Source organism: Phyllobates terribilis, unplaced genomic scaffold, assembly GCF_046119375.1.
Source record: "Phyllobates terribilis strain yellow unplaced genomic scaffold, ASM4611937v1 Scaffold_9__5_contigs__length_417890890, whole genome shotgun sequence".
Lineage (NCBI taxonomy): Eukaryota > Metazoa > Chordata > Amphibia > Anura > Dendrobatidae > Phyllobates > Phyllobates terribilis.
The window spans coordinates 109,495,940-109,517,066 of record NW_027362769.1 but is presented as its reverse complement, the minus strand read 5'-3'; the positions used below and the strand labels follow the sequence as shown (position 1 = coordinate 109,517,066).

The following is a 21,127-nucleotide window of genomic DNA, read 5'->3' as shown; positions in this document are numbered from 1 at the left end:
TTCATAATAATATTTATTGATGGGTACATTATATTTTTATTTTTTTAATATTATTTATTTTTAATTTTTTTTTTTTTTTTCACTTTGAGAGTTTTTTTACTTTTTTCCACTATGAGGCTTTCACTTTTTTTATTCTGATCGCCTGCATAGCATAGGGATGGAGCACCATCCCAGTAATGAGAGGTCACTCACACTGCTTTCCACTAGGTCGTCTGATCTAATACTGGAGAAAACAGGGGTTCTGAGGTAAGAAGAAGCTGCTCCCACTGCTGTCCATCCTGTCGGTTTGATCTAATACTGGAGATACCAGGGGTTCTCAGGTAAGAAGCAGCTGCTCACACAGCTGTCCACCGTGTCGTCTGATTTAATACTGGAGAGACCAGGGGTCCTGAGGTAAGAATAGGCTACCTACACTGCTTTCCACCCTATATGATGTAATACTAGATACCAGGAGTGCAAAGGTAAGAGGCTGCTCACATTGCTGTCCAACTTGTCTATCTGATCTTACCTCAGAACCTCTGGTATCTCCAGTATTAGAAGAGGCTGATCACACTGGTGTCCACACCTGTCTATCTGATCTAATATTGGAGATACCAAGGTCTCTGAGGTAAGAAAAGGCAGCTCACACTGCTGTCCACCCTGTCTATGTGATATAGTACTGGAGATACCAGGGGTGCTGAGGTAACAAGAGGTTACTCACACTGCTTTCCACCATGTCGTCTCATCTAATACTGAAGAACCCTAGGGTTCTCAGGTAAGAAGAGGCCAGTCACACTGATGTCCACCCTGCCTATCTGATCTAAAACTGGAGATACCAGGAGTGCTGAAATAAGATGTTGCTCACACTGCAGTCCACCCTGTCTACCCAATCTAATACTGGAGATAGTAGGGGTGCTGAGGTAAGGAGAGGCTGCTCACACTGCTGTCCATCACAGTATGAGGTATAGGTTATCTTCAGATCACAACAGCTGAGCTTCCTACATGCACATCTTTACATATTCTAGGACAGGTTTCTGTCAGTATAGAGGCCATTTTCATGTTCTAAGATGATAAAACAAAACAAGTGTGATTTGCTGATTAAAAGATATTTAGGAAAATATTTAGATAGCATTTTAGTTATGTGTCCCGTTTTTTTTCCAATTACTAGAGAACCCCTTTAAGAGAAGATACATAACATTCCTTTTCCTTTCTATGTATCTTCCCCCATATCAGTAAATAAAGGTTAGAAAAAAAAAAAAACATTTTTTTTTCTTGGCGTCCAAGAGTAGATATCCTCTATCCATTTGCAGGGACATACACGCACAATTGTTGGCAAGCTAATCTTGTGATTCCCATGAAAGAGTCACTTTTCAGATACAATGACAGCTGCCCCACACTGGCAGTTACTGTATCATACACATGTCTTAAATTCTGTAATCAGCAGCCAGCAGGTGCTGTATCGCATTCAGCACACCACATCCACTCAATACAGACATCCCCAAACACACAGAGGCTGGTTTTTGTCAAATGTTTTATTGAGTGTAGACATCTGGAGTACTGTAAAACATGCATTATCTGTAGATTCAAAAAAAGAGCCAGCCACATTGTCCTCACTGTCAAATGTGTCAGGCTTGGCATACATGATGGAGATTAATGAAGTATCATGAGACTAGTGTGAGTCCTGAAAAGCATCTACGATTTCAAGTAGGATCTTAATCATTTGGAAAGCACATTTACTGAACTTGTATTTTCACAGTGAGGTGACACATATCATTTCCAAACAAACAGCATTTATTTGGTTCGAGGAGGGGAGGGATGTGGGGGGGTGGGGGGGGGTGACAAGATGGTTCCTGGTTTGGTATTTTATTTAATAACAGAATTTTCTGCTTAAATAAAAAAATCTCTTGATGTTTTTAAAAAAAGAAAAAAAAAAAAGGCAAAACAAAACTATTTTTTCTTAGGCTGTTGAGGTGTATTGAATTTAAAGAAAATAATGTCTCCATCTTCTACTGTGTAATTTCTTCCTTGTTGCCTGTATTTTCCTGCCGCCTGTAAGAGAAAAAAAAAGACAGGATTAAAAATGATTATACTTGCTAGAAACATACACAGGAAATATCAGGTTGCTGACACACGTTCTATATGAACTACATGAATACAAAAGTCAAATTGTTATTTGTGTAAAGGGATCGTCCTCCTTTTGGGACATTTTTTTTTCTTACTTAAATGCCAGTATTTTTTAATAATTTTTGTAATTGGGTTACATTAATAATTTTACACCGTTTGCCTTCTATACCATCTGTGTTGCATTGTCTATTGCTGGCCGCAGAATGGGTTAACTGAGAATCTGTCAGTGAGCTCATTCTGATGGTCCAATGGGAGAGTTAGTCACTCTTATCAGTCTCCTTCTGAGCTCCTCTTGGTTGATTTATGACCATAGACCACATCAAAGATGAATGTGCCAGGGAAACAAAGAGCCTGTAAATGTCAAATGGTGCAAAATTTTTAATGAAACCCAATAGCAAAAATGTCTTTTAGCCTTAAATATATACATTTAACCCCTATGTTCTAAGAAACCAAAAACAGCGGGATTTGTAACCAAAGGTGGTTTCTGGTATTGCAGCCCAGCGGAATTTGACTAAACTGCAATATCACAAACAACCATGGACAAGATTGGCGCTGTTTTAAGAGGAAAAAAAATACAAAGCAGACAAAGACAAGAAAAAATTCCCATCTTGGGCCACGTTCAGTATTTGGTCAGTATTATAGATCAGTATTTGTAAGCCAAAACCAGGAGAGGAGCAATCAGAGGAAAAGTATAATAGAAACACATCACCACTTCTGTATTTATCACCCACTCCTGGTTTTGGCTTACAAATACTGATGTAAAATACTGACCAAATACTGACAGTGTGAACGTGGCCTTGGTGTAAAAAAACAAAAAGCGTTGTACATTGTTTTCTGCTCTTTAAATAGATATAGCGACTTTTTCAGCCAAGTCATCATTTCAACTTTTTGAAGTATTGCAAAAAAAGTTTTTCCCAATACTACAGTATATATATTTTTTTGCAGGTTAGTGGAGACTAACTTGTGGCATTTTACAACTTATTGAAAAGATTGTGCAACATTTTAGTGTAAAAAAAAAAAAAAAAAAAAGAAAAAATTAGGCATCTTGTAGTTTTTGCCAAACTCATCACACATTGGGGCACATTTATCAAAACTGTCAAATACTTAGCAAGTGTAAACTTAGACCAGAAAGCCTTAAAATGTGCTTGATTAATCAAGGTAATTCATACTATTTGATAAATTTGGTGTATGTTAAGACGGTCTAGTCTCAGTTTATGCCACCTATTTTTTAGCACATTGTGCGGCATGTTTCTTTCAGTGAGGTCACGACCCCTTGTCTGTCAAATCATAAAAAAAATGTCTAAGGCTATGTGCCCACGATACAGAAATGCTCCGGATTTTTCCTGAGCGTTTCTGCATCTCCCCTGCCAGAAAAAACGCATGCGGATTGTACGTGCGGATTGTACGTGCGGATTGTACGTGCATTTTTCCTGCCAGTGACATGCGGATGTGAAGCATTCTTCACATGTATTTCCGCATGCGGGTTGACAAGCGATTTTAGCATCACCTGGAAAGTGCTTGACAACTTGGTCACACTATATAAATCCATGCAAACTGCATGGATTTATATAGTGCGACAGTAAAAGAATGGTAAAAAATAAATCTATACTTACCTTCCGATGGCCCCTGGAGTCTTGCTTCCCTCCGTCCTGGCTGCCGGCACAACGCGGTACACTGAAGGATCTGCCGACGTCAGCATCACGTGACCCGTCACATGTCTATGACGTCAGCGCAGGTCCTTCAGTCCATTACGATCTGCCGGCATGAAAGGACGAGTGCAGCGGGGGCCGTCAGAAGGTAAATATAACATTTATTTTTTTATTTTATTCTTTTTTTAACAGGTACTATGGTACCCGGGTCCGGATGAGAGTCTCCTGTCCTCCACACCCGGGTACCATCCGCACATTGGAATGCATGGAATGTGCATCTACATATACAGTGATGCGGAATCCATGCGTTCCAATGCAAGTCAATGGTGGCGAAAACGCAGCACTTCCGCAAAATAATTGGTAGTGCTGCGTCTTTCCGCAATGATAATCCGCAGCGGAAATTTCCGCAGCATGTGCACAGCACATGCGGATTATCATTGGGGAACATGGCAGGCCTTCTACCATGCGCTTTTTAAGCGTTTCTGCAGCGTTAAAAAAAAGCATCGTGGGCACACAGCCTTAAACACAAATTTGGTGCAAGTCATTAATGGCTGCTTTTTGGCACGTTTTGCTTCATAAATAAGCCCCATTGTGCATCATTACGATTAATTTGGTTCAAAATCCACCAGTAAATTCAAATACAAGACAGAAAAATGACTTTAAAGATACATATACCATGCACAATATTTTACGATGCCTTTCTGTACAGGATAGTGTAGCAAACTATGCTTTCCTGCACAGACACATATCATCCCAGCGTATACAAAAAGGACACTCCGAAGGACGACCTGTCACCAAGTCAAAAGTGACCTGTATTTGCTCATATTTTATTCCCGCTGTCCACCTGAGTATTCCGTTATTTTTTCTTATGTAAATCCTCCATACTGTTCCAGAGATATGGGCCTTTTTATGTAGTGATGATTTTTATGGTCTTTACAAGGAAGTGTAGCTCACAGAATTCTCTTTAGGCTTCTCTGTATTATTTCCCTGTCAGCCATGCCCCCTTGATTAAGACCATAAAAATTAGAACTAATTAATAAAATAGCCTGAATCACTAAAACCATATAGCGGATTTAAAAAGGGAAAAAAAAATGGAATACTCATCGGAGCAGCGGGAATAAGCAAAAACTAGTTTTTGCACTGTCCTGGGTGCATTAAGGCCTGGAAATATATTCAGTTTGAGCAACGGGACCTTTTTATTTCAACGTAACATTGAAATATGGACAAAGTCTCTCTGGGACAGAAGATGTTTTAGCACGTCCCACTAATGGCGGCACATATGTGCTTAAGACACCACCAATAATAGGACTATATAGAGAAATAGTAAGTAGCTGGAATTACTTACAGTGGGGGAAATAATTATTTGATCCCTTGCTGTTTTTGTAAGTTTGCCCACTGACAAAGACATGAACAGTCTATAATTTTAAGGGTAGGTTAATTTTAACATTGGGAGACAGAATAATCCCCCCAAAAAATCAAAAAAATCACATTGTATAAATTAGATAATTTTTTTTTTGCATTTTGCAACTATGCTGCGCTGAAGACTAGTTGGACAGTCGGGTCCCCGGCGGCTTCTCCCCGCCCGCTGCCCTGGATTGACAGGTCTCCACCTATACGCACACACAGGGGAGAGACTTGTAAGTCATTGGCGGCGGGCGGGTAGAAACCGCAAAGCACCCGCCTGTCCAACTATTATTGGGTGTTTTTCTCTGATAAACCTCAGTGTTTCAGAGTCAAACATACCTGGCTGAGATCGTACAGCCAGTGCCTGATACGTGCTGCCCGATCCACGGGTAGCATGTATAACATGTCAGGTTCCCTTTAATATAGATCAGTAAAGCCTCATGTCCAACCTGCCATCTACAGGTGGTGAGGTTGCTGTAAATAAATTTCTATCCATATTTTTGTATGGACACTAGAGTGCACGGTATGTAAGAATCTAGTATTTCTGATAATCCTATTGGTTGGATTGATGTCAGGTTGAAATTTTACTAGGCCTCGTTTTTAAGAACTGTATGAAAGAAAAACTTGTCTGTTGCCCATAGCGACCAATCACAGAGCAGCTTTCATTTCTTAAACAGCTGTGGGGAAATGAAAGCCGCACAGTGATTGGTTGCTATGGGCAACAAAAAGATTTTTATTTTAAATTTCCCACTTTTTTTTTTTGTATACCTAATAAACCACTTTCAGTCTGGGTATACAAAAGTGATTTTGTAATCGGATGCAAACATTTTGTAAGGTGCAGTCCAAATAGAAAGTTCGTTTACATGGAGCGACGGCCACAGTTTGGCTTTGTCACATAAATTTTTTTTAACCTGTCAGATTAGATCCAATAACTACGGCAGAGATAATAGTAATCGCCGTCAGTGTGGTTGGAATTATGGGGCTCTTACAATCAAAATGGTAATAAACTACCTCAGTGCACACAACGTAGTGATACACAGTGAGTTTATGTCAGGGGTGTCAAATACACAGAGGGACAAAATGAAAAACTTGGACAAAGTCGTGGGTCAATCAGTATACAGTGTAATGGGCCCCACATAGTCCTCCATACTGCATATGAGTTATACACACACATGTGTATATATATATATATATATATATATATACACACACACACATACAGATATATATATATATATAAAATATACAGTACAGACCAAAAGTTTGGATACACCTTCTCATTTAAAGATTTTTCTGTATTTTCATGACTATGAAAATTGTACATTCACACTGAAGGCATCAAAACTATGAATTAACACATGTGGAATTATATACTTAACAAAAAAGTGTGAAGCAACTGAAAATATGTCTTATATTCTAGGTGCTTCAAAGTAGCCACCTTTTGCTTTGATGACTGCTTTGCACACTCTTGGCATTCTCTTGATGAGCTTCAAGAGGTAGTCACCGGAAATGGTCTTCACTTCACAGGTGTGCCCTGTCAGGTTTAATAAGTGGGATTTCTTGCCTTAGAAATGGGGTTGGGACCATCATTTGTGTTGTGCAGAAGTCTGGTGGATACACAGCTGATAGTCCTACTGAATAGACTGTTAGAATTTGTATTATGGCAAGAAAAAAGCAGCTAAGGAAAGAAAAACGAGTGGCCATCATTACTTTAAGAAATGAAGGTCAGTCAGTCCGAAAAATTGGGCACACACACATACGCACACACCCTAACAGCTCTGATCTTCTCTTCAGGAGTCTTTATTATCGCAGTTCCAGTCCGTTTTTGGTGCCTCCGGTGCTGACATGACATACGTCGCCCCATGATGTCATGATGCCATTGCACGCATAAAGACAGTACCGAGATTGTCAAAATGAAGACTGTAGACCTGTGCAGAGAAGACCGGATCAGAGCTGTAGGGAGCTCCGGGCAAAGGTGAATATAGAATTTTTTTTATTTTTAAAACCTTACGTTAATCATTCTCTGGGGTTTGTGCCCTAAGGCCCATTTGATTCTCCAGGAATAAATTCACATTTCCTCTTCGAATTTTGAACAAATCATCTGAATTCTGGCAGATTTGCTCATTCTTAAAAATAAGATTTACCACCTAAAGACGTCAGCTGTTACCATGAGGCGCACTCGCTTCCCGGCCACCTGACACAGAATTGCAGTCACACTTTTCTTTTCCTTTGCCCCGTCTTTATACGGGATTTGATTTACAATTAATTAAATGTAATAGTGTCCCTTTAAATGCTCAGGAGACCATTTAATCCATTTCCTTTGCTAACCGAAACAACTGGTAGAAAAATCAATACCCATTTGTGAATCTTGAGTATGTATTAAACAAGACACGTCTAACCAGTTCATTTGCACTTGAAAGCCGCCATCTGTAGAAGCCAGCTTTGCCTAAGCAGATATGATTGCTAATAATGAAATATCCCTGTAGACTACAAAGCCCACACAGAGCTATTCAGTGTATAGTTCACAGCGCTGGCATTAAATTAGTTATGCCGCGCTGGTGTTTCAGGCAAAGAAGAATGAAACTTGAAGTGATCAACCTGATAGCACGGAGCAGACGCCCTGACGGCAACATGGAGAACTCCGCTCCGTACAAAGCTAGAAGAGACCTAGAAAAACAAACAAGCGGGGGCTTTTATCCCATTGTCAAATGTATTTTAAAACACTTCAATTAATCCCTTTTTTTTTTTCTTTTGCAGTGACACCGAGAAGTGACAGTAATGTTTTTTTACATTAAGTGCCACCTACATGTAACAGTGTCACACGCTCCGTAACTAACAATAGTGGAACCAATCAAATAAGTTACATGCCGCTGGATAATCGCCCATGTTACTCACAGACTGCTGGAGAGCACGCAGCTTCCTTTTATTCTGTGGATTTGGTGTGCTATGGGCTCTTATTAGGGAGATTTGTGCCCATTAAAAATAATCTGATTTTATAGAATTCACAGTCATCTGCTATGGATTGGAAGTCATCGATGTGCTGATCGCCACCATGAAAAATAATCGCTTTTTATGGCGAACATGTGAATATATTGTTATACTTGCGTGTTCCTTTAAAAAAAAAATAATAAAAATAAATACATGTAGATATTCCTATCTTTCATATATCCCTTTACTTTCTGAAATTACACAGTATTGGATCTTTGAAAGTGAAATATTCACATACAATTTTATCATCGCTCCTCTGTTACGTCCAATACTAGGGACGCTATAAGCCCCCTCACAATGTATCTGTTGCACCCCCAGAAGTTATAGGGTGATGAAGTCCTATAAGAACTTCCAGTCCTCACTATGATATTACTCTTTTATATCAAGAATTAAAATTATTTTCTGCCACCCAGTTTTCCATGACTCCTACATGGTCAGCTTGAAAGAAAAAGGCAATTAGAAGACGGGTTAGGTAAAATAAGTAGTTGATTAGTTTATTATTTTACTGACTTATACAGCACCAATAATTCCACAGCGCTCTACAGACATTATCATCGCTGTCCCCATTGGGGCTCACAATCTACATTCCCTATCAGTATGTCTTTGTAGTGTGGGAGGAAACCAGAGAACCTGGAGGAAACCCACACAAACACGGGGAGAACATACAAACTCCTTGCAGATTTTGTCCTTGGTGGGATTTGAACCCAGGACCCCAGCGCTGCAAGGCTGCAGTGCTAACCACTGAGCCACCGTGCTGCCCCTAAGATTCTAGTTTAGCAGCCACATCGGTAGTCCGTGGCCATTGGACCATAAGCCTGAGAACCTCCAACTACTTTGCAGCATCCTCGCCGCCTACTCTGATTAATAGAGACAGCAATGTCATTATGTCATGTATTATGTCCCAACTGTGGAGTTTTTACTGCAATAGGATATATAATGGTATTATGCAGTGGACAGCAGCATGCCATCAGAAGTAGGTGCCAGCTGTAATGTACAGCCAACATCAAGGGCTGGGATCAGAGTCATCAATTGTGAGCACAACATTTAAAAAGTTTGACAGAGGCAGATGCACCGCATTGGTCTGATGCTATAGTAAGGTACGGATGTGTGAGTATGATAGCCGGGTACCTGACAAACACCCCCAAACATTTTTTCATCACTTTTAAAAAAAAAAAAAAAATAGTTAAAAGAATAGATCTGTATTCTTTCTGCTCAAGTGAGTGAAAGTCGCAGGTCTGGGAATAGAATGGGATGAGAATGTTTTTTTTTTATAAATTAAAACATTTGTATTTAGCAAAAATGCTGTAACATCGAAAAATCTTATAAGGGTATGTGCATACAACTTTTTTTCAGACAGATACCGCTTGATATACACCTGAAAAAGCGCTGCATCAAATGATAGTGCAGCCCAATGTAAAAATGACTTTTCTGTGCCCATGTTCCATCTTTTGTCACTTCTTTTATGGGCTTCAGAAACCTTGAAACGGTTAAAAGTAGTAAGACGGTCATTCTCAAAACGAAGAAGTCCGCTCTATATACTTGAAAATAGAGAGGAAAGATGCCGGTGGCGGAGCTGCAGCAAAACCGATGGCGAAACAGTCAGCTAAACAGATTTGGAAAAAAAGGCTGCCGGCTTTTTCCGCGTTTGACTATGCCTTGTGCACATACCCTAAATTTGGTATTGCCGTAATCGTTAAACCATAGAATAACACTTATACTGCATGGCACATGGCATAAAAAAATACATAAAGAAGAAACAATCATAGGAGTGCATTTTCTCCTCCACCCTATTGGTGGCAATAAAAATGCAAAATAAAAGCCATCAAACAGCGCAGAAAATAAGAAACGGTCCAAAACAAGCCAACCCTTAAAAGGTTAAAAAAAATAGCAAAAAAAGCCATATAACTGATGAATAGCTTAGCTGGATTTTTTTTCTACATATAACCGTATTTTCCCCTCTATAGAACCCAGGGTTAGATACGACGCTATGCTAATGTACCGCTGCTACTGGTAATATCGGTTATTACCATAATGATTTTTCCAAATAGGTGATCTATGTCAAAACTGAAATTAAACAGCCTTTGTTTCCGTTCTTAACGTGATCATTAGGTGAAATTCTACTTAATTATGTCACGTCATGCAAATCCAATAATTATGGTAATATCATACACAGCCGTGACGTCACATTAATAGCAGGAACGCTATCCGGGATTCAGTGTCTTCAGGTAGAGCCAATCGACATCCGCCCTCTAGTGTCCACAAGGAGGATGCGTTCAGGAGAATTCCCATGTTCTTCATGTGCTGAAAACGTACGCTGTTGTGGATTGTTTATGCTGTGAGTGAATGAGGATTGATAAAACATTGTGTTGTACCCGATTACAGAATATCAGCGAATATCCCGCACTCATGTGTGAACGCAGTTTCAGATGAGCTTATTACAGGCACAGGGTGGCTGAAAACTACATGACAATACGAGGTTAATAAATGTTGCATGGATTGTCGAAATGCTGCAGATTTTCAAATCCGCAAAATTCCTTACCTGTTGCAGGAGTGCCAGGGAACGTCACCACGGATTACATCCATTGCAATGCAATAAGTGAAATCCATTGTTCAACTTGTACAAAAAACCAACAATGAAATCCACATGCAAGTCAAGCAGATTTTAATATGAATTCAGTTATGGAAAAAATGACTTGGTGCATGTGAAAATTCCTTTAAATCATTATTATAAGTTACAAACCAGAAGTGAGGTTCAGTATGCCCCGGAAGCTACAAGTAAACAGCTTTGTCAATTATGTCGCCTATAAAACAGGTCTACCCATGTGCCTCAACATAGGATATACTGCTCTTAGCTTGTACTATATGGGCAGGAAGAAAGGTTACTGCAATCAGCTGCGGACTCCAATGGCTTCTAGTGTCTAGTGCCCCTGTACTCTATAATGTACACCAATGATAGCTGAACTAATTGAAAAAACTATATTATATATATAAATAAACATATCTAGTTTTTTCAATTAGTTCAGCTATCATTGGTGTACATTATAGAGTACAGGGGCACTAGACACTAGAAGCCATTGGAGTCCGCAGCTGATTACAGTAACCTTTCTTCCTGCCCATATAGAGTGTACACACACATATATATATATATATATATATATATATATATGTATACATACATACACACATACATACATAGACACACACACAATCCAGCACTAACATATTTTTAAAATAATTGCTTTATTGATCCAGTAGTATAAAAAGCACGAAAAGATGGTTGAACACAAAAATTGAAAAGTCAGGAAAGAAATATAAGCTGCGCTCCCAGGCAACATGTTTCATACCTACATGGTCTTTTGGCTCGACAAAGGATCATGTAGGTCTGAAACATGTTGCCTGGGAGCGCAGTGGATATTTCTTTTCTGACTTTTTAATTTTTGTGTTCAACAATTTTTTTTGTGCCTTTTATACTACCAGATCAATAAAGTAATTCTTTTAAGAAGATGTGAGTGCCAGCTATCGTTTGGACTGTTGTTATTACTGGAGTATTTTGCTGTGCACCTGGACAGGAAAGCTGATTGCTCCTTTTATATATCTAATATATATAATTGTCTTATCCCGTCTCTCCTTCTGTCCAGGAAATACCGCGTCGCTGATTGGTCCGGCCGCGGCCAATCAGCGACGCGGGATTTCAGAAAAAAGATGGCGGCCGTTAGCGGCTCATCTGCCGCATGGAGATCAGCGGCGATGCAGCCAGGAGATGACTACCCCGACCGGCGGCGCCGCTGACCTCCATGCGGCTACCGTCAGGAGATCAGCGGCTAGGACCGCTGATCTCCCGACGGTAAGTGTGAAGGGAGGATTGGGGAGCGGCGCCGCCGGTCGGGATGCTTCTGCTGCGAGCAGCCGGTCATCTCCCGGCCGCGACCAATCAGCAATATTGGCGCCAAGTTTAAACACCGCTCTGCACAGAGGTCAGCGGCGATGCAGCTGAAGTACCCCGACCGGCGGCGCCGCTGACCTCCATGGCCGCCGGCCGCGACCAATCAGCGATATTGGCACCAAATTTAAACACCGCTGTTCTGATTGGTCGCGGCCGCCACCAATCAGCGATATGGCGCCAAATTTAAACACCGCTCTGCTGATTGCGCCCGGTGTACCGCATACATATTCTAGAATACCTGATGCGTTTGAATCGGGCCACCATCTAGTATATTATATATGTATATAATATATATATATATATATACACACACACACACACACACACACATATACACATACATACACACATACTAGAGATGAGCAAATAAATTTAAGTGGAAATGAATTTTACAAAAAATTGCATTTGCCAAAATGTGGATTTTTTGTAATTCTTTTCCACACTGATTCAGAGAAATGGTGGCCGCTGTCTGCCATTTTTTTCAACCGTAAAGGGTCATCAAAAGGTTAAAAAAAATAAAAATCCTTACCACTCACACATCTCTGGCCCCTCCGCTCCTCACCGTCAGCCGTCCGATCCTCGTGGCATCTTCTGATCCCCGCCATTCGCTCTGAAATTCTCGGACCTCTGACGCTGGAGCCAGGACTTTTCATGCCCGTGCAGGGTAATGATGTATGACATGACGTCATGATCTTTCGCTCTTGTGCAGAACCCGGCTCAGTGTGAGAGGCCTGGGGATTTCCACGCAAGCAGCGGGGATCAGAAGATGCCACTAGGACCGGATGAGTGACGATGAGGAGCCGAAGAGGTGAGCGGTAAGGTAAGAATAAGGATTTTTTTTTTCTTTTCATTTTTTATATATTACATCTCTTTATACCCCAGAGCATAATAAGAGACATTAAATTTGTGGAGAATAACTTCTTCGCGAATCGAATTTCCTGGGAAAAAAACTAGTGAACAGATAAATTTGAAGTTTGTCTGATCTCCTCATCTCTAATATATACATATCTATCTACAAAAATATGTAAAGTATATAATATACCAGTATACATTTACTATTTTTTTGACACTCAATAGAGAGACTTACATTACTTAAAGGGGTTGGATCAGATTAGAAAAATACGACTGCTTCTCTCCCGAAATAGTTCCACTCTTATCGACGGGCTGTATCTGACACTGCAGATTCGCCCCATTCACACAAATGAGCTGAAATATCAGACAAATCCCATAAGCAAAGGGTGCAGGCTGCAATACCAGCCACAGCCCACGAGCAAGAGTGGTGCCGTTTATAGAAAAAATAGCAGCAATATAATATTTTTAATCTTCTATGCTGGCTGGACATTTCGGAGGAACATATGTACAATTTATTAATTGAAGGCGAGAATTCATTGTTCGTACGTTTGTTTCCACGTATGAGCGATCGCCAGTGATTTACATTCAGAGTTTTGCAGCACGACTCGGTAGTTATTTAGAGCAGCTGGAACATTGATGATGTGCTTGTGAAGTTTAAATGACCGTACACAAGGGGACAGGCAACATCTACACCTCCGGGTCTCTACTTTATAATTTGGATATGTACATATTAACAAAATAGACTATAGAGTTGTTCTGAGGAAATACAATTCCCACTTAGCATATGAGCCATGCACTTGCTGTAGTGATCACAGTATGTCTGGTAATGTTGGGCAGAGCATGGCCACAGGTCAATCAGCGATGGTCATCAAGCCTTCGTTCATTAGATAAGCCTGTCGTGTGTGCGAGTCCTATAAAGGGTTTGCATGATCAAAACAATTCCCAACTCTTAAAAAAAACACAAAATAAAATGTAAGTTTTGCTCCTCTCTATCGGAAGTTTAAAGGCCACTATTAGTTGTTTACAAAGCCAAAACTTTGTGGTTATAGCTAACAGAAATAAATGGTGGTCTGGGCGTCTTGGAATTTTATTATTTTTACTAAAATTCTACAATTCTATAAAATAAATTGAGAAATGTTCAATACTTAGCAATCACCCACGGCTCCAGTGGTGATACTTTCAAGGTCTCCCGACAGTCTCTGCTTGCCGGGTTACAGCAATGCGATGTTGACCAGATGTGACCTCTGGAGTCCCTGTGGCAGCCATATGACAGCCAGTGATTGTCTGCAGCAGTTACATTTCATGTCACCTTTGAATCCTGGTGAGAAGTGACCAGAGGGTCCCGGAAAGTGGTGGTGGGGGATTACAAAGGCAGTTTTATAACATAGTAAGTAGTGATGAGCGCAAGTGCTCAATACTCGAGTTTGCCTATGGTGCTCGGGTATTCACAGAGTATTGCGGGTGCTCGAGTGACATGTTCTGTCTCCGCGGCTGCAGGACAAACACTGGCAATCCCCACATGTTTTGTGGCTGTCTAACATCCGCGAAACATGCGGATGCGGGGACTTGAACAGTCACTTGAACCCCCGTGATACTCTGTGCATGCCCGAGCACCCTCGGCAAACTGAAGTAACGAGCACTTGCGCTCATCACTAATTGCAAGCTTTTGGGAAAGAAAGTTTTTTGGGAGGCTGCTCGAACCCTTAAAATCCATCATGTGTATATAATTAAACCGCCCCACATACTAGATGTTCACAGTATGTATTATGAGGCTAGTTCTTTTTTTAATAAAGTGTTATACTTGTTTGTCATATATACATGTATTGTATATGTTTTCCATCTAATTTTGTGTTTCCATTTTTTGTATAATAACGACTGTTCGATTTTCAGCAAAGTGAAATTTTACAAGTAAAACAAAAACAAAAGCTGCAAGATTGTGAGGAGAGCTCCTGGGAACGAGAAGCAAGATTTTAGCCTACAGGAGGCCAGATTCCTCCATCCCCACACCGGGTCCTCTCCACGAGGAGTTGTCCTCTAACATGGAGCAGTGAGAACTCACCTTGACAGCTCCTTCGGAGCCTTCTTCTTTAAAGTCATCATATTTCATTACTTCTGCCATAATGAAACCTTTCTCGAAATCCGTGTGAATCTTCCCTGCAGCTTGAGGAGCCTTTGTCCCTTTCTGTTAAAAGCAGAGAAACAAAAAAAAACAACACAATTTTTGAGGAAGATGGATTACAGGAGGGGTTACATTTGTTGATCTGGACATAGACTTATGTATAAGGGCTTCCTGCTAGGACCTTAAAATGTTCTTTATGGGTAATGCAAAACTATTGGCCTACTAAGCCTATGCCAATGAAGTCAATATTGAGCTTCTATATTTCTGCTTGATGGCAAATTAACACATTTTGGGGGGAAAAAACTGCAATTCTGAAAATATATATATTTTGTATTCTTTTAATTTGAATGCACATTTAGCCAATATCTTCAGTTACAGTTGAAACAATAACCTCCGCTAGGTCAATCAGTTTTTCTCCTGTACAATGAGTCTTCATAGGTTACATCGCACAGCTAAATATGGATGAACAAAGTAGAATATGAAAGACAAATTTAGTTTTGTAATTGTTCTCTATTGAAAAAAAAGAAGATTGAAAATACATAGCTTTTCAAGGCCTTTGATTCAGTATTAAAAGCTATCAGTCTTGCATGACACTCCCGGACATACAAGTCCCGAGTCCACCACCCACGTATGAGAAATAACAGTAACTTACGGCTGCCTAATAACGCGTGTGAAGCTGCTTAGGATCCTGACATGGTAAAGCACAGTTTTTACAATGCAAGATGTATTGGGCTAATATGGCTACTCACTGATGCTTACCTTACTAAATATCTGTGCACATTAGATACAGAGCGGATGTAATCATTCTTGCTATAAAAACCACCCTTCATTATTCCTTAGTTATGTCCCTCGCTAGGGGCAAAGTGGACGTTTATCACTCATCTGTCTTACTTTAAGTACTAGTGCAGACAAAGAAAAACAGCTAAGCAAAGAAACAAAATATCAGGAGGTTTTTGAAAAATGTGCAAAGTAAACATTTATTTTCTAAAATGTATCCCAAATGTTTGACACTTTTCAGGAATTCTGTATCTTACTGGAAAGTGTCAAAAGTTCTACAAAGTTCTTTGGATATCAAGGACTTTATAAGTATTCCTGACCCGGTCACAGAACATGAAATATTACACTCCGTCGCCAAAAAACTGGATATTACGAGTACTTACCTACACAGCTGCAAAAAATATGTATAGATATGTTCTTACTTTTTGTTAACTGTTGTCTAATTTATTTTCCTCATACATGTAGATGTATAGTACTCAGTAGTATAACACAGAGGCAGTAATAACATGTATATGTGTGTATGTATATATATATATATATATATATATATATATATATACATATACATATACATACACATACACACACACACACCTTTACACATATATAAATTATATATTTATTATTTACATATAGATACACATATATATATATATATATACATACACACACACACATGTATATATGTATACACACACACACTAATCTACATATATGCACACACATCCAATAAAATATATATATATATATATATATATATATAAAATACACATATATATGTATATACACACACATTATATATGCATATACACACATATATATGTATACATATAGTATATACACACGTATGTATGTACACATTTATATTTTTCTATAATATATAAATAATTGGGTGATATGAGTACGTACATATCTCCTTTGCACTGCGAGATATAAACCAATAGAGAAGTGACCGATCCTTGAATTTTGTGTGGACAGATTGACAACCCTGTATCATAGAGTATTTTTAGAGCTACCTTTGACCCCGTCACAGCTAAGAGGCTCTGCATACATTTGTAAGTCCCTGTAGCAGGGGATAGAGAGAGAATTAAATCTCTCGAGCTTCTCTCTAGAAATAGTATTACTTTGATCGAGAATCAAAGGAATGCTGCAGTCTTTGTACGTTCTTGTAATAATTACATATTTTGTAATACATAATTTGTAGCTACGTCCGCTCCGCCGTACACGGGAATAATAGGAGCCCTCACACAGGGTATTTCCATTTAAAAGCAAAAAAAAAACGTTTCCCTCCTCATTGTCCTGTGGGAGCAAATTAGTCAGTCGCCACGGGCACAATCAGCGAATATCAATATTTTAAACCCATATCATCGGGGTTTTTATTAGTGTCAGGACGGAATGTATAGCATTATCAGAACAAAGTCTACCTCTTAAATTATAAACCACTTAAAGGGATGAATTATTACACACTGGCTTTACGTTTTGGATACCAGCTGTGTATCTGCGAGGAGTGTAATGATGTTATATTGCTTTCACAGTTGAAAATACAACCCGGGGAAGAAGAAGAAGAAGAAGAAGAAGAAGGAGGGAAAAAAAAGGGAGGACGGAAACACCTACAAACCAAACAAAGTTAGTGAATGCAGAATGAAGAGCAGCATCAATTTAACTGGAGAAGAAGCTCGGTCACACAGATTAACCAAGTACAATGCTGGCGTTTCTTATCTCTGCCCGCAGGAGGGGGGTAGCCCGATTCTACAGGATGAAGAAATGCAGACTACGTAATAGGCAGAATCAATTCTTACCTGCCTCAATCAATGCCGCTCCACTTTCACCGTTCAGCGGCTCTCAAATAATTAACGTTATCCCGGACACACATACAGAAAAAAAAAAAAAAAAAGAGGGCTCTCGTGTAATGACTAGCTAACCTCCGCCATGACAGACTACAAAGTATCTGATATCAATCTCAATTCACTAGCGGGGGAGAAACTAGATGAATAAAGTCCCAGCCTTACCCTTACGGTCCAAGCGCGCACTTCATCGGGGCCTGCGGTGAAAAAGTATTCGAGCTGTAGTGCCGCGTATCCAGTTTTAATAATCTTAGACAAGGCACTGAAACAAGAAAGAAAGCTATGAGTTATACCAGCGCGACTCAAGACTCAATGTTAAATTAACCCCTTGTGTTAAAAAAAAAAAAATCCCTAAAAAAAACCAAACTATTTCTTTCGCTTACATCACCAGGCGGTTATTTACATAAAAAAGGCAAAAATACACTTCACTGTTTTATTTCTTCGCATAAGCTCCCCCGGTCCTGCTAACATATGACGAAAGAATTTCGGGTTGATTGTCGCCCTCTAGATGTACCCCCCCCCTACACACACGCATTTGCTCCCCCTACCCCCATGTCCTATGCTATAATTAAAAACCCTGCACTCAGATGACAGATGACAGTTAAAAACTTAATTTAAAATAAATCTTTTCAACTCTGTCGCATGATAAAGAAAGGAGAAGATTCCCTCTTTATAATGGTAATTACTCTGTCATTTATTATTCTATCAGTGCAAGCAATTAAATTACAGCAAGGAAATAGTTGATAATAAAGTGTAGGGAAAATGAATGCTAATTAACCTTTGTGTCACTTTCTCTTCCAGATACTTCTGCTTCTCCTCATCACTCATGTCTTGCAGATTCAGTTCCAAGGCCCCACTAAAAGGAATGACCAAGGCCCCTGGGTCATGCTTGTCCACCCACTCCTTAATTTTTATCAACCTGTAGACAAAAGAGGGCACAACATTATCTTGTAGTGCATGCATGACGGTGCCACATTCATTATTATCAAGTAGCACATACATATTCATAAGAATCACGCGGCTTTATGATGCCACCTTCTTGTGTATTGCTTTCCAAGGTCAAGACATTTTGCTTCAGGTGTACTCCATTAATATTTCACTCTTACCTGCCTTTACGTTGGACCTTTTTTTATATGAGTGAAGTATTAATTTCGGAAGATGGAAAAAAATTATAAAAAAAAAAAAAAGTTGGGCTTTGTTCACCCGCGCCCCCCCCCCCCCCCAAAGACTGGAAAAATAGACAACCATGAAGGACTGCCGTATACCCATTGTAAGCCAATGGCACAAATAATATTTGTAGTGCAATGGGTCTGTCAGGATTGCCACTTCTGTTATAAAGGGTAGCCACAATGGTGGTGTGAACACAGTCTTAAGCCAGTTTGACAATTCCAACATTTAGAGTCTGAATATGGACCGCAATTTCTGGACTGGCCACGGGTCTCCTGACCAGGACTTAACGACCTCAGAGGCACATGTGAGGGTCAGGACGCCCACAGTGAGTTCATACCTTGTGGTTCGTACTTGGACAGTGAATGTTGGAAGTTTCAAACCAGCCTAATAGTTTTAGTAGTTAAAAAGGTAGATCCCCTGATGAAGCTTTATGCGAAACGCGCGTCAGGTGTGTTTTCTTTGATAAAGTGTACTCCACACCACTGTGTATTATCTTTGCATGAACTTTCATGTGATATCACTTTGTCCCTGTTTATACTGTGATTGTGCACAAAATAACTATGTAGTGATTTCTCATATTCACACAAGGGATTTTTGCTAATTATCACTTAACTACCTCTAGTATTTTATATGTCTGACTTTTGTATGTCTATTTTTATGCTTTAGATTATTTTATCCAATAAAGAATATATTTTTTATTGATTTTGAGCCTTGCACATTTTTATATGGGTATTCTAGTTAAAAAGGCAGTAAACGATTGACCCTTTTGAAGATATGTATCCCCATAGACATGTATGGGCCTCACAAAACCACATAGTAAACAATCTGCTGTGGTTTAGTATGTCACATAAACTGGAATATTCAATTGCAGATAAAAAGTGACTGGGCCAATGTAGGCCATCTTTAGAGGGGTTCAACGGTAGAGATGATGCCTCACATTGAGGGGAACAATAGCGGCTTTTGATTTGGAATCTCAAAACAACCTGACCACCTACATTCAGAAAACTGTTCAGCCCAAACATTGAATTCATTTAACATCACATCTTCATGGACAACGGTTAGTGTTTCTAATGTCCAGAATTAGAAGAAAATAAGTGTTTCTTTCCAGTTTCAGAACCAATCTTGTATGTGGACTATATCTTTAATTGCAGCCTAATCCCATAAAATTGAACGGTCTTTAAAGGGATTTTCTGGTTTCAGAAAAACGCTCTCCTTGGGGCAGTTTGTTTTTTTTAAAAAAAACAACTAATTATCCTTTACTCACCCTTCCCTGGTCCCGTGGCAAGTCTTCGCCCCGTTCTGCGCTGATGTCACGATGACAGCACTGCAGCCAGTAACTGTGCTCACCGGCTCTGAACGAGTAGACGGGAAGAGCTGCTCAGCTCAATGATTGCTTGCAGCGCCATCTACGTGAGCGCTGCAGACAATAATAGACCAAAGGTGGAGCGGCGCAGACTCTGCACTGGACCAGGGGAGGGTGAGTAACTCAAAGTTTATTGTTTTTAAATAAAAACTGCAGCCAGGTAACAGGGGTTTTCCAAAAACGGAAAACCCCTTTAACTGTAATTCCAGACGCAGATCATGGACAGGAGAAGAGTTTGTTCTGGAAAACAGCTTTTTTTATGAATTATATGGCTCAACCTCAAAAGATTTACCTCTAGTAAATTACTTAGTTGCTATTCGAAAATATAAAATACTATAAAATGATACAAAAAAAAAAAAGACTAAAAAAATGAATACTACTACAAAAGTAATCCTATAACACTACAGTCTCCATTATTAGGCAGAGACCATCTGAGTTTACGCCCACTACAAGTCTCGTACAGATGTGTATTTCGCAGATACATACATATTTCATCTCACGCATATATAAAAGAAACAATAGAATTTAGAAATGACAGAAGCGGCGCCACTAAACGTCTCATTTTGAACAATACAATAACTGGGGTTTGATCGCAAGCTAAGCTGCTGCAGCTACTGGAGGTTAATGAAATAATATATAACTTGGGCTTCGCAAAAGCTCAAATTTCTGCTAAAGAAAACAGAAATTTGCATACATTATCTCAAACGGAATCTCGCTTTATATATATATCATTTGTAATGATAATTGCAGAACAAGGTTTCAAAGCTGCAGTTATGTCACTGTTTACACACCACACAATTTACATTTCTGGTCACATGAATCCACATGTCATCAGCGACTAGCAATGAGTATTTCTGATCGACACGAGTAATAAACCAGTGTTATACTGTGCGGACACTATATACTCATAGGTAT

General features: G+C 39.5%; 1 protein-coding gene across 2 annotated transcripts in view; it reads right to left on the bottom strand.

Annotated features, from left to right (window-relative positions):
• Positions 1-1,496: 1,496 nt before the first annotated feature.
• The window catches only part of OLA1 (Obg like ATPase 1), a 287,570-nt gene continuing 267,939 nt past the window's right edge, over positions 1,497-21,127 (bottom strand). For both annotated transcript variants that reach the window (XM_073645663.1, XM_073645662.1), the window contains exons 8-11: positions 18,458-18,598; positions 17,845-17,941; positions 14,999-15,121; positions 1,497-2,028 (exon numbers count right to left, since the gene is read on the bottom strand). In XM_073645663.1, coding sequence (XP_073501764.1) covers positions 1,927-2,028; positions 14,999-15,121; positions 17,845-17,941; positions 18,458-18,598 — 463 coding nt within the window. In that variant the 3' untranslated portion in view covers positions 1,497-1,926. The remainder of the gene's footprint in view (positions 2,029-14,998; positions 15,122-17,844; positions 17,942-18,457; positions 18,599-21,127) is intronic.